This window comes from Lithobates pipiens, unplaced genomic scaffold, assembly GCF_037356315.1.
Source record: "Lithobates pipiens isolate NorthernLeopardFrog02 unplaced genomic scaffold, aLitPip1_a1.2 Scaffold_1, whole genome shotgun sequence".
Taxonomy (NCBI): domain Eukaryota; kingdom Metazoa; phylum Chordata; class Amphibia; order Anura; family Ranidae; genus Lithobates; species Lithobates pipiens.
Genome location: NW_027507685.1, coordinates 120856843 through 120870398, shown reverse-complemented (window position 1 = coordinate 120870398; position 13556 = coordinate 120856843). Strand labels below are relative to the sequence as shown.

Here is a 13556-nt window from a genome sequence, read left to right as displayed (position 1 = left end):
CCCAGATCCTGGCCTAACTGGGTGACTCCACCCCCTCTGATGCCACAGGGGCTTCCCCATGGCGTCAGAGGGGGCGGGGTCACCGGATTATGTCACCGGGTGGCCCTGCCCTCAGTTATATAAGAGCTGTCACAGCGAAGACTTGTCACTTGGCAGGAGCCTCCCATGGAGGCGGATCAGTTGCTGCTTTTTTTTTTCTTTTTCGGTCTGTCGGGCGGCATGAACTTACACAGTGGGACAGTTTAATTATTATTTTTTTTTAATAAAGGACTTGTCCCAAGCTGTCTCTTGTCTTTTTTACAATTTTGACACTCTTTTTGTAAAATGGTAGGAGTACTGGGTAGCTGGGATCTAGGGGTCCTCTTGTTAAAGGGGGCTTTCAGATTCCAATAAGCCCCCTACCCAGAGACCCCCATAACCACCTGGCAAGAGTTGTGGGGATGAGGCTCTTGTCCCCATCAACATGGGGACAAGGTGCTTTGGGGGGCTACCCCAAAGCACCCTCCCCATGTTGAGGGCATGTGGCCTGGTATGGCTCAGGAGGGCAGGAGGGGGGGCACTTATGTTAGTCTCCCATAGACTTTAGTGGTGTTCCAACAACTTTTGAATTTGGCGCAAACACCGCATATCGGCCACTGTTCGACAAACACCCAATGTTCCAGTTGAACTTACGTTTGACTCGAACATCGGGCTTATCCCTACTGGCCAGTGAGGTAGTCTTTTTTGGGGGGAAGGGCTAATATGAATGTGTGGATGGTAGGGAGGAACAGCCAAGCCTCAAAACTAGCAAGAAATATCAGAGCTTTACCCATCAAAATGACCCAACATTTAAGATTAATGGCAGTGCATGGAAGTTTCTGCAGATGTGTGTAGGGACTTATAGGTGCCTGCACTTTTTAACTTACAGCAGTATTTATAAAACTGGTTATCGAGTTGTTTTAACTCATTACCTCAGTTGAAGTAAGATATGTTATAATTTTGAAGTCATGTAATTTCTTTATATGCTATATATACAGCAGTGAAATGTGACATGTGAAGGGCTGGGTTGTTATTGATATGTGGATTGTGACTGACAGCCCAGATCTACCTTCCCTGTACTGTGCAAAAGAGAAGATAATGGTTTCTTTCCAAATGTACAGTAGCTTAACCATTATCAGTGCCCACCAAGTCTTGCCGTTTGACTGTTGCAGGGTAATTTAAGATTTTTTGTAATGGCCCGTTTTACTTCCTTGTTCCTCAAGCTATAAATAATTGGGTTCAGTACTGGGATGATCATGCAGTGGATGGCAGACACAACACTGTCCATTCTCTGTGAATCGGAGGATGTTGGCCTCATGTACATGAAAATGAGAGCACCATAATACATGGTGACCACCGTGATGTGAGAACTACAGGTTGAGAAAGCTTTCATCCTCCCATGTAAAGATGGGATTTGGAGAATGGTTGAAATGATAAAGATGTAGGTAATCAAAATAAATGTCATGAACCCAACTCCGAACACTGTAGCAGAAACAGAAGTCAAAACCTTGTTGATATATGCGTCACTGCAAGACAATTGTAACAGTGGCTGAACCTCACAGTACAATCTATCTATCTTGTTTAGTCCACAGTATGGGAGAAGAGAAGTGGGAAGGGATTGTATGATGGAGTTCACAATGCCACTGGCCCATGCGGCCCCTGTTAATAGTGATGGCCGAACGGTTCGCCCGGCGGTCGTTTCGCGGCGAATTTCCGACTTTCGCCGTCCGCGGGTTCGAACGCCTTTTTCCGTCGTTCGCCCCGGCGGACTTACGTGTTTAATGTATACAAGAACTTTAACCTTTCGTGACACGTTTATCATGTGTTACAGGACAACCAATTGAGACATGACAGCTCATGGACACTTGGACATTCCCCCTAACCTATAAATACACCCGATCCGGTGGCCATTTTACATTCTTTCTTCTGTCACTGTAGGGAAAGGATCCTGTGTGGAGTAGGGACAGAGAAAACGCTAGCTATTTGGTACACAAAAGTTCTTTTCAGGACTGGTATAGGTGTTAGGTCAGCAGCCTGAGTTTCTTTTGTCAGTTTAGATAAAGGGACAGAGCGCTGTATGCTGCTATTTTAGGGACAGCTCAGCCAGATTAGTCTTTCTTCATCATCATCATCATCATCATCATTAGCTGTTACTATCAGGTCCACAAAAGAGCTGTTCCAGCTAATCGTTCCAGCCTACTCTTTTTTGCCAATTTGTATAGGGACAGGCAGGAAGCAGTGTGTCAGGCAGTGAGGATAATTTTAAAGACTTGCTGTTACTATTAGTTCCACAAAGGTTCTTTTCAGGACTGGTATCAGTGGTACGGTAATAGGCTTGTACACGTATAATATTCTTTCTTCCAAATATAGAAAGAATATTATACTTGACTGCTGCCCTTCTGCTGCAGTCTGCTAATCATTCACAACTCACTTGTTCCACAAAGCTCTTTATCAGGACTGGTAACTTGGTCTGTCTAGGGTGCTACGGTACATAGGCTTGGGTGCGGTACAGTCTGCTGTTCTGTAAGGACCGCTATCGGTCCACAATACATAGGGTTGCCGTGCACTACTGCTGACCGCTGCCCTATACTGCAGCAGTCCTTCATTGGTATAGGGACTGACGTACAGTCTGCTAATCACTAACACACAACCTGCTTGGTCCACAAAAGTTCTTATAAGGACTGGTAACTTGGTATAGGGTGCTACGGTACATAGGCCTGAGTGCGTTACAGTCTGCTGTTCTGTAAGGACCGCTATCGGTCCACAATACATAGGGTTGCCGTGCACTACTGCTGACCGCTGCCCTATACTGCAGCAGTCCTTCAGCGGTATAGGGACTGACGCACAGTCTGCTAAACACTAACACACAACCTGCTTGGTCCACAAAAGTTTTTATAAGGACTGGTAACTTGGTATAGGGTGCTACGGTACATAGGCCTGAGTGCAGTACAGTCTGCTGTTCTGTAAGGACCGCTATCGGTCCACAATACATAGGGTTGCCGTGCACTACTGCTGACCGCTGCCCTATACTGCAGCAGTCCTTCATTGGTATAGGGACTGACGTACAGTCTGCTAATCACTAACACACAACCTGCTTGGTCCACAAAAGTTCTTATAAGGACTGGTAACTTGGTATAGGGTGCTACGGTACATAGGCCTGAGTGCGTTACAGTCTGCTGTTCTGTAAGGACCGCTATCGGTCCACAATACATAGGGTTGCCGTGCACTACTGCTGACCGCTGCCCTATACTGCAGCAGTCCTTCATTGGTATAGGGACTGACGTACAGTCTGCTAATCACTAACACACAACCTGCTTGTTCCACAAAAGTTCTTATAAGGACTGGTAACTTGGTATAGGGTGCTACGGTACATAGGCTTGAGTGCGGTACAGTCTGCTGTTCTGTAAGGACCGCTATCGGTCCACAATAGATAGGGTTGACGTGCACCACTGCTGACCGCTGCCCTATACTGCAGCAGTCCTTCAGCGGTATAGGGACTGACGTACAGTCTGCTAAACACTAATACACAACCTGCTTGGTCCACAAAAGTTCTTATAAGGACTGGTAACTTGGTATAGGGTGCTACGGTACATAGGCTTGAGTGCGGTACAGTCTGCTGTTCTGTAAGGACCGCTATCGGTCCACAATAGATAGGGTTGACGTGCACCACTGCTGACCGCTGCCCTATACTGCAGCAGTCCTTCAGCGGTATAGGGACTGACGCACAGTCTGCTAAACACTAACACACAACCTGCTTGGTCCACAAAAGTTTTTATAAGGACTGGTAACTTGGTATAGGGTGCTACGGTACATAGGCCTGAGTGCGTTACAGTCTGCTGTTCTGTAAGGACCGCTATCGGTCCACAATACATAGGGTTGCCGTGCACTACTGCTGACCGCTGCCCTATACTGCAGCAGTCCTTCATTGGTATAGGGACTGACGTACAGTCTGCTAATCACTAACACACAACCTGCTTGGTCCACAAAAGTTCTTATAAGGACTGGTAACTTGGTATAGGGTGCTACGGTACATAGGCCTGAGTGCGTTACAGTCTGCTGTTCTGTAAGGACCGCTATCGGTCCACAATACATAGGGTTGCCGTGCACTACTGCTGACCGCTGCCCTATACTGCAGCAGTCCTTCAGCGGTATAGGGACTGACGCACAGTCTGCTAAACACTAACACACAACCTGCTTGGTCCACAAAAGTTCTTATAAGGACTGGTAACTTGGTATAGGGTGCTACGGTACATAGGCCTGAGTGCAGTACAGTCTGCTGTTCTGTAAGGACCGCTATCGGTCCACAATACATAGGGTTGCCGTGCACTACTGCTGACCGCTGCCCTATACTGCAGCAGTCCTTCATTGGTATAGGGACTGACGTACAGTCTGCTAATCACTAACACACAACCTGCTTGTTCCACAAAAGTTCTTATAAGGACTGGTAACTTGGTATAGGGTGCTACGGTACATAGGCTTGAGTGCGGTACAGTCTGCTGTTCTGTAAGGACCGCTATCGGTCCACAATAGATAGGGTTGACGTGCACCACTGCTGACCGCTGCCCTATACTGCAGCAGTCCTTCAGCGGTATAGGGACTGACGTACAGTCTGCTAAACACTAATACACAACCTGCTTGGTCCACAAAAGTTCTTATAAGGACTGGTAACTTGGTATAGGGTGCTACGGTACATAGGCTTGAGTGCGGTACAGTCTGCTGTTCTGTAAGGACCGCTATCGGTCCACAATAGATAGGGTTGACGTGCACCACTGCTGACCGCTGCCCTATACTGCAGCAGTCCTTCAGCGGTATAGGGACTGACGCACAGTCTGCTAAACACTAACACACAACCTGCTTGGTCCACAAAAGTTTTTATAAGGACTGGTAACTTGGTATAGGGTGCTACGGTACATAGGCCTGAGTGCGTTACAGTCTGCTGTTCTGTAAGGACCGCTATCGGTCCACAATACATAGGGTTGCCGTGCACTACTGCTGACCGCTGCCCTATACTGCAGCAGTCCTTCATTGGTATAGGGACTGACGTACAGTCTGCTAATCACTAACACACAACCTGCTTGGTCCACAAAAGTTCTTATAAGGACTGGTAACTTGGTATAGGGTGCTACGGTACATAGGCCTGAGTGCGTTACAGTCTGCTGTTCTGTAAGGACCGCTATCGGTCCACAATACATAGGGTTGCCGTGCACTACTGCTGACCGCTGCCCTATACTGCAGCAGTCCTTCAGCGGTATAGGGACTGACGCACAGTCTGCTAAACACTAACACACAACCTGCTTGGTCCACAAAAGTTCTTATAAGGACTGGTAACTTGGTATAGGGTGCTACGGTACATAGGCTTGAGTGCGGTACAGTCTGCTGTTCTGTAAGGACCGCTATCGGTCCACAATAGATAGGGTTGACGTGCACCACTGCTGACCGCTGCCCTATACTGCAGCAGTCCTTCAGCGGTATAGGGACTGACGTACAGTCTGCTAAACACTAATACACAACCTGCTTGGTCCACAAAAGTTCTTATAAGGACTGGTAACTTGGTATAGGGTGCTACGGTACATAGGCTTGAGTGCGGTACAGTCTGCTGTTCTGTAAGGACCGCTATAGGTCCACAATAGATAGGGTTGACGTGCACCACTGCTGACCGCTCACCTATACTGCAGCAGTCCTTCAGCGGTATAGGGACTAAGAGTTTTGTCACAGGGTCATTTAAAAAATGACATGCAGAGGAAGAGGCAGGCCCTTCCGCAGGGGTGGTAGGGGTAGGGCAGGAGCAACAGGCTTGAGCCAAAGTGGGAAGTTGCAGAAGGTGCGTTCAATTACTTTAAAGGATGCACCAGACTTGGTTGAGTGGCTCGCTCAGCCTTACTCTTCTGCACCCTCCTCATCCTCTCGATCTGCACCCTCTTCTTCACTCTCTGCTATGTGCACCCCCAAAGACACTACCACCAACAACACGACCACCACCACCACCACCACATACCTTCCGCTTGAGTCACTGGAATTATTTTCCGATCCATATCAAGAGGACATTTCTGATGCGCAGCCACTCTTGGTATTGGATCAGGAAGAGGAGGTAGCAACAAGCGCTACTCAGCAGTCTGACGCCAGTACCCAGATCAGCCCAAGGAGGAGGTTGGTCCCCGGTGTTGCTGCCTACTCTACTTATAGCGGTGGGGAAGGTGACGTTGATGATGACGTGTCTAGTGATGTCACGTGGGTGCCCACAAGAGAGGAAGAGGAGGGGAGTTCAGAGGGAGATATGGACCAGCAGATAGGGAGGAGAAGCAGCAATGACTTACATTGCACAGCAGGGACAAAGCAGACTGCAAATGTATCAGGAGCGAGTCATCGACCATGTACGGTCACATCTGGCGCTCCCAGGACACCGGCACATGGCTCCGCAGTGTGGGCTTTTTTTAACGTGTCCGCTGCTGACAATAGCGTTGCCATCTGCAATCTTTGCAGTCAACGCGTTAGTCGCGGTAAGCCCAATACTCACCTAGGGACGACCGCCTTAAGAAGGCACATGAGCAGCCATCACCGAGCCCAGTGGGAGCAACGGAACACACAAAGCCACACTGCAGGCTCTCACCGTCCAGCCTCGTCTTCTACTTCTCCTTCTCCTCTCTCCTCACAATTGTCCTCCACTCCACCTTCCATCACGCCAAGCTCACATTTTTCTGCAAAAAGGCAGGCTTCCGTGGGCCTAATGTTTGAGCGTAAAAAAATGATGACGCCGGATAACCCTCTTGCCCAACGGTTGGCGGCTGGCTTGTCAGAACTCATAGCCCGCCAACTACTGCCATATAAACTGGTGGACTCGGAGGCCTTTCGCAAATTTGTGGCCATTGGAACACCACAATGGAAGGTCCCAGGAAGGAAGTATTTCTCAGAGAAGGGCATCCCAGAGCTATATGGCCATGTTCAGCGGCAAGTGAATGTATCTCTGGCACACAGTGTCGGTGCCAAGATACATCTGACCACAGACACGTGGTCTAGCAAACACGGGCAGGGAAGGTATATCAGTTTTACTGCCCACTGGGTGAACCTTCTGACGGCCGTCAAGCATGTAACCCGTGGCACCCGTGTAGATTTGGTTTTACCGCCACGGATTGCATGCAGGCCTGACTCTTCTTCTCCTCCTCCTACTCCATCCTCCTCCCTCTCCTCCTCAGCTGCCTCCTCCTTTTCCGCTGCTAGCGTCTCTTCCACTGCACCGCCCAAGCTCCCCAGAACCTATTCCACATGCCAGGTGAGACGTTGCCATGCCGTGCTGCGTCTGTTGTGCCTGGAAGCAAAGAGCCACACTGGCCCGGCACTCCTTTCAGCTTTGCGTTCACAGGCAGATGAGTGGCTAACACCGCTCAATTTGACAGTTGGTAAAGTGGTGTGTGACAACGGTGCCAATCTGCTTAGCGCATTGAAACAGGGCAAAATCACGCACGTGCCGTGCATGGCACACGTCTTAAACTTGGTCGTGCAGCGATTCCTTGTCAAATACCCTGGGGTCCAGGACATCTTGCGGCAGGCAAGGAAAATCTCGGCCCATTTCAGAAGATCTTACACGGCCATGGCTCGCCTTGCTGACATTCAGCGGCGACACCATCTGCCGGTCAGACGTCTTATTTGCGATTGCCCGACGCGATGGAACTCAACCTTCTATATGCTTGATAGGCTGCTCCAGCAGAAACGTGCAGTTAACGTCTACCTGTATGAACTCTGCGAAAGAAACGGTTCTGGGGAGCTGGGTTTTTTTTCACCGCGCCAGTGGCTGCTCATGCGCGACACATGCAGACTTCTGCGGCCATTTGAGGAGATCACCAAACTGGTCAGTCGCAGCCATGGCGCCATCAGTGACATGGTACCTTATGCCTTCTTTCTGGAGCGTGCATTGCGTCGTGTCATTGATCAGGCTGTGGAGGAGCAGGAGCGGGAAGATGAGGAAGTCGCAATGCTGGATGAATTCCCAGGGGGGGCTACTCTATCTGAGACAAGTCAACAACAGGAGTCTGATGAGGAGTCAGAGGAGGATGGTGCCGGGGCGGATGAGCAGGAGCAAGAAGAGCATGCTTTAAACCTTTCTGGGATCCCTGTTGTGCGAGGATGGGGAGAGGAGAATGAAGAGGACGACATTATCCTGGATGATGAGCAGGAGCCAGGCCACCACACCGCTTCCACTTTAGTGCAAATGGGGGCCTTCATGCTCCAGTGTTTTAATAGGGACCCCCGTATAAAAAGCATGAGGGTCAAGGACCAGTACTGGGTGGCAACGTACTTAGACCCCCGGTACAAACACAAAATGGCGGAAATGTTACCGCCGTCGCAGAGGGCTGTCAGAATGCAGCACTTCCAGGCCTTGCTTCGAGAAATGCTGCATTCTGCTTTTGCGTGCGCTGGCAGAGGAGCAATTCCCACTCCCAGAGAAGGATTTGCGGGTACCAATCCAACAGCGCCTGCAAGAAGAGGCCGGTTTGAAGATGTGTTGGTGACTTCGGATATGAGGTCATTCTTTCAGCCGACCCATCGACAGGTGTCATCCGGATCCAGCATCAGGGAACGCCTAGACCGTCAGGTGTCCGACTACATTGGGTTAACGGCCGATGTGGACGCTCTGAGGAGTGATGAACCCCTAGACTACTGGGTGGGCAGGCTTGACCTCTGGCCAGAGCTTGCCCAATTTGCAATCGAACTGTTGGCTTGCCCCTCATCCAGTGTCCTGTCCGAAAGGACGTTCAGCGCAGCAGGGGGGATTGTGACCGATAAGCGTACTCGCCTAGCTCACCACAGTGTTAACTACCTCACATTTCTAAAAATGAATGAGGCATGGATCTCGGAGGAATTCAACACATGTGATCAGTAGACCATGTATATGTCTATAAACAATTTTTGGAATCAAGCACACAGACCTTCTTAATTCATTTGGCTCACTTCCCTGACCCAAAAAAGCACACCGTACTATATGCCCCTACCCTCCTCTTTGAAGAGGTTGAGCGGTGTCATATTTCTACTGGGGCTGCTTATTATGAGGGGTTCCCACCATCCCTGTGCTGTGCTGACTTCCTCCTGGGTGTTCTTATTATGAGGGGCTCCCACCATCCCTGTGCTGTGCTGACTTCCTCCTGGGGGTTCTTATTATGAGGGGATCACACCATCCCTGTGCTGTGCTGACTTCCTCCTGGGGCTGCTTACGGTGCTGCTGTCAGCGCTGTATGTCACGGAGCTGCTGTCAGCGCTGTATGTCACGGAGCTGCTGTCAGCGCTGTATGTCACGGAGCTGCTGTCAGCGCTGTATGTCACGGAGCTGCTGTCAGCGCTGTATGTCACGGAGCTGCTGTCAGCGCTGTATGTCACGGAGCTGCTGTCAGCGCTGTATGTCACGGAGCTGCTGTCAGCGCTGTATGTCACGGAGCTGCTGTCAGCGCTGTATGTCACGGAGCTGCTGTCAGCGCTGTATGTCACGGAGCTGCTGTCAGCGCTGTATGTCACGGTGCTGCTGTCAGCGCTGTATGTCACGGAGCTGCTGTCAGCGCTGTATGTCACGGAGCTGCTGTCAGTGCTGTATGTCACGGAGCTGCTGTCAGCGCTGTATGTCACGGAGCTGCTGTCAGCGCTGTATGTCACGGAGCTGCTGTCAGCGCTGTATGTCACGGTGCTGCTGTCAGCGCTGTATGTCACGGAGCTGCTGTCAGCGCTGTATGTCACGGAGCTGCTGTCAGCGCTGTATGTCACGGAGCTGCTGTCAGCGCTGTATGTCACGGAGCTGCTGTCAGCGCTGTATGTCACGGAGCTGCTGTCAGCGCTGTATGTCACGGAGCTGCTGTCAGCGCTGTATGTCACGGAGCTGCTGTCAGCGCTGTATGTCACGGAGCTGCTGTCAGCGCTGTATGTCACGGAGCTGCTGTCAGCGCTGTATGTCACGGAGCTGCTGTCAGCGCTGTATGTCACGGAGCTGCTGTCAGCGCTGTATGTCACGGAGCTGCTGTCAGCGCTGTATGTCACGGTGCTGCTGTCAGCGCTGTATGTCACGGAGCTGCTGTCAGCGCTGTATGTCACGGAGCTGCTGTCAGTGCTGTATGTCACGGAGCTGCTGTCAGCGCTGTATGTCACGGAGCTGCTGTCAGCGCTGTATGTCACGGAGCTGCTGTCAGCGCTGTATGTCACGGTGCTGCTGTCAGCGCTGTATGTCACGGAGCTGCTGTCAGCGCTGTATGTCACGGAGCTGCTGTCAGCGCTGTATGTCACGGAGCTGCTGTCAGCGCTGTATGTCACGGAGCTGCTGTCAGCGCTGTATGTCACGGAGCTGCTGTCAGCGCTGTATGTCACGGTGCTGATGTCAGTGCTCTGTATTACGGTGCTGCTGTCAGTGCTCTGTATCTCCTGCACCCTCTTGTTTGCCTACCCTGGTCCCTGACCTTCCCTCTCCTCCATTGCCTTCATTAGCTCCATAGTCCTGAATTGTCAGAACAATTTCCCAAATAAAAAAAAAATGCTTGTAGTTATCGATCCCAAATTCACCTCATACATGTATTATGCTATTGTCCAGGTGGTGGGACTACGTGCTACCCCCTAATAATTACCCCGTGGCCGCAAATTCGACCTAAAGGTTTGCGAAATTCGCCTCCCATTGAAGTCAATGGAGCCCGCGGCGAACGGTCGTTTTCGCGAACGTTTGTGTCCGTTCGCGTTTCGCGTTCGCGAAACGTCCCGTCGGAAGTTCGTCCATCACTACCTGTTAACTGGAGACACAAGGTATGATTTATGATAATTCTATATCGTAAAGGGATACAAATAGCAACATAACGGTCATAAGCCATAATAGCTAAAAGAACACATTCTGTAGTAGCACACAACATAAAGAGATAAACTTGGCAAATACATGCCCAGAAAGAAATAATATTACAATGGCTATTGATATTGTTGAGAATGTTGGGGATAGTTATAGTTATGTAGCACATTTCTAGGATTGAGAGGTTGGCCAGAAAGAAGTACATGGGTGTATGAAGAAAAGTGCTAGAAATAATAGCTGTAAGAACAACTGTGTTGCCGATTAATGTCATCAGGTATATACTCAGGAATAACAAGAAAGAAGCACAACGAAGCTGAGGAACTTCAGAGAGGCCCAGGAGAAGAAACACAGTGCTTGAGTTGGCTGGACTTCTGACAGCCATAGGTACACAACTGTAAGAACAACATAGAAAAGGTTAGACACACAGGCATTTGCTTTGACTGAAATTCTATTGCCTGACAAAGTTTGGCATAGAGTGAAACCTGAAAATTAGGCACACGGCCTGCAGGACAAATTTTGCGGTAAAATTGGATAAGTAAGGGTTAATGTTGTGTAGGGTGTATAGAGTTAGCAGGGGGTGCTTAGTGTGAGGGATTGTCATTTATCTGGTAGTCAATCAGGTAAATTAGGAGTCTTTGAAACAATGAAACCTTTTTTGCAGCCAGATAGTGATTACCCAGCATCAGGCAAATGCCCCTCCAGCTTGTTTACTTGCCTGGGTCATTAAACTATATATAGAAAAAGGAAAAACTCCTATCAAGTTATTTCATGTCCTAGAGAACCAGCAGAAAATGAGAGAAAATCTCTAAAAAGTGAACAGAATGACCCTATCTTAGAGAGATGTCATAGAAACAGATGTCACCATTGGAGGATTCTCCCTCACTTGCATATACTAATGACTCAAAATTTTGAATTTTCTAAACCATTTTCCACTTTCTACTTTTTTGAGAATGGTAACTAGGAGAAATTGAGGGTTCATCTCTTCAGTTGAGACACAGATGTAAATGTATTGTTGAATTTATGTTTATTTAATTTATTTAATTTTTTTGGCAAAGACAAGGGAATAACAATTTCCATAATGAAAGAAATAAAGGGGGTGACCAGATGACACTGGAAGGTAATATTATTCCACAGCAAATAGTGGTAATGCCAAGAGGTGAGCATTGAGTATAAAATCAACTAGTCACAAACCAGCTAAACCAAGAAAGAGAGAAGGACGAAAGAGAAGACAGACTTTTTTTGTAGAGAGAGGGGTTTGGGAAGGTGAGAGGAGGGAATCGGGTAGGGAGGTCAGCATTGGGAACTTGAAGCTCGGATTCTTTGAAAACTTAGGAAGCAGATGGAAAAACCTATGGCAAAATAATTTCTCTTGATCAACTGCAGAGGGATATTATTTCTGATAACAACCCAAGGTAAAGTGGACTTAAAGTGGTTCTAAAGCCTAAAAGTTTTATATCCTAATGCATTCTATGTAATAATGGCGGTTATCAGTGATTTTAAGCAAGCAACACCTAATTTTCTGGCAGTGCCCCTCCCGAGACTAGACTCTGGATCCACCCCTGAGTCGAAGCCACTGGCTCGGCGTGCGTGTTGTATCCCACTCCTTCAGAGATTGCTGCACCACACTCTGATACTCCATTTGTTTGTTTTCCATCTCTTTTTCCCCAACCTCTTGAACATAACATGGATCACACAGTGATTTGCCCTCCGGGACCCCTGTCCCTCATCCCCAGCAGGCTCTGTGACCAGAGCAGCTGTCATGGCGGTGGGTGCGGTGACTGGAGGAGGAATGGGAACATGTCCTCTGTTTGGAGGAGCAACGGGAACATCTCTTCTGCTGTTGGGTCCTAGATGGAGAGTCATGTCTGGACCGGGATGATGAGTGAAGCTGTTGCAGCCTGACAAGGTCTCTGCCGTCTCGGACCACACTTCGGTGGTCTGACCTGGAAGGACTGGAGGAAAGGGGGGATGCGAATTTTAACGTTTAATGCATATCAAACGTATATATATATATATCCGTGAAAACTCCTCCTCATCGGCACATACCTTGTGCGTGAGGGCTGGCTGCATGAAGGCGGTGGCCTGTCCATGATGCTTGAATGGTACGTCAATACAGAAGAGATCACACAGTGTTTTTAGGCAAAACCTAAGAAAAAGAAGAAGCATTTTTCATTTTTTTTAACCGCTTCCCGACCGGCGCACGCCGATGTACGTCGGCAGAATGGCACGGGCAGGCATATTTGCATACAGGTATGTCCAATTTTAAATGCCGTCCTGCCATTGCGAGCGCGCCGCCGGCCGGGACCCCCGTGAGTCCGGTCGCGGGTCCCGCGGATTCGATCGCCACGGGCATACCCACAATCGTCTCACGGGGCAGCTGAACTGGGAGATGCCGTTGTAAACAGCATCTCCCAGTTCTGCCTAGCAACAAGTGATGCTGATCTCTGCTCCATGTGATTGGAACAGAGATCAGTGTTCACTAAAAGAAAGCCCAGCCCCCCACAGTTAGTAACACACCCCTAGGAACACTTAACCCCTAAACTGCCACCCACTGGTTAACCCCTTCACTGCCAGTGTAATTTACACAGGAATCACTGCATTTATATAGCAGTGATTGCTGTATAACTGACAATGGTCCCAAAAATGTGTCAAAAATGTCTGATGTGTCTGCCATAATGTCGCAGTCACAATAAAAATCGCTGATCGCCGCCATTACTAGTAAAAAAAAAAATTAATA

The 13556-nt window shown here is 49.1% G+C and overlaps 1 protein-coding gene across 1 annotated transcript; it reads right to left on the bottom strand.

The window, feature by feature from the left end:
* Positions 1-532: 532 nt before the first annotated feature.
* Positions 533-11205, bottom strand: LOC143988344 (olfactory receptor 5A2-like). The gene is made up of 2 exons (XM_077487829.1): positions 10763-11205; positions 533-1677 (listed from the first exon to the last, which is right to left on the bottom strand). The coding sequence occupies exons 1-2, from the start codon at positions 11199-11201 to the stop codon at positions 1154-1156; spliced, it is 963 nt and encodes a 320-aa protein (XP_077343955.1). The 5' UTR covers positions 11202-11205; the 3' UTR covers positions 533-1153.
* Positions 11206-13556: the final 2351 nt, after the last annotated feature.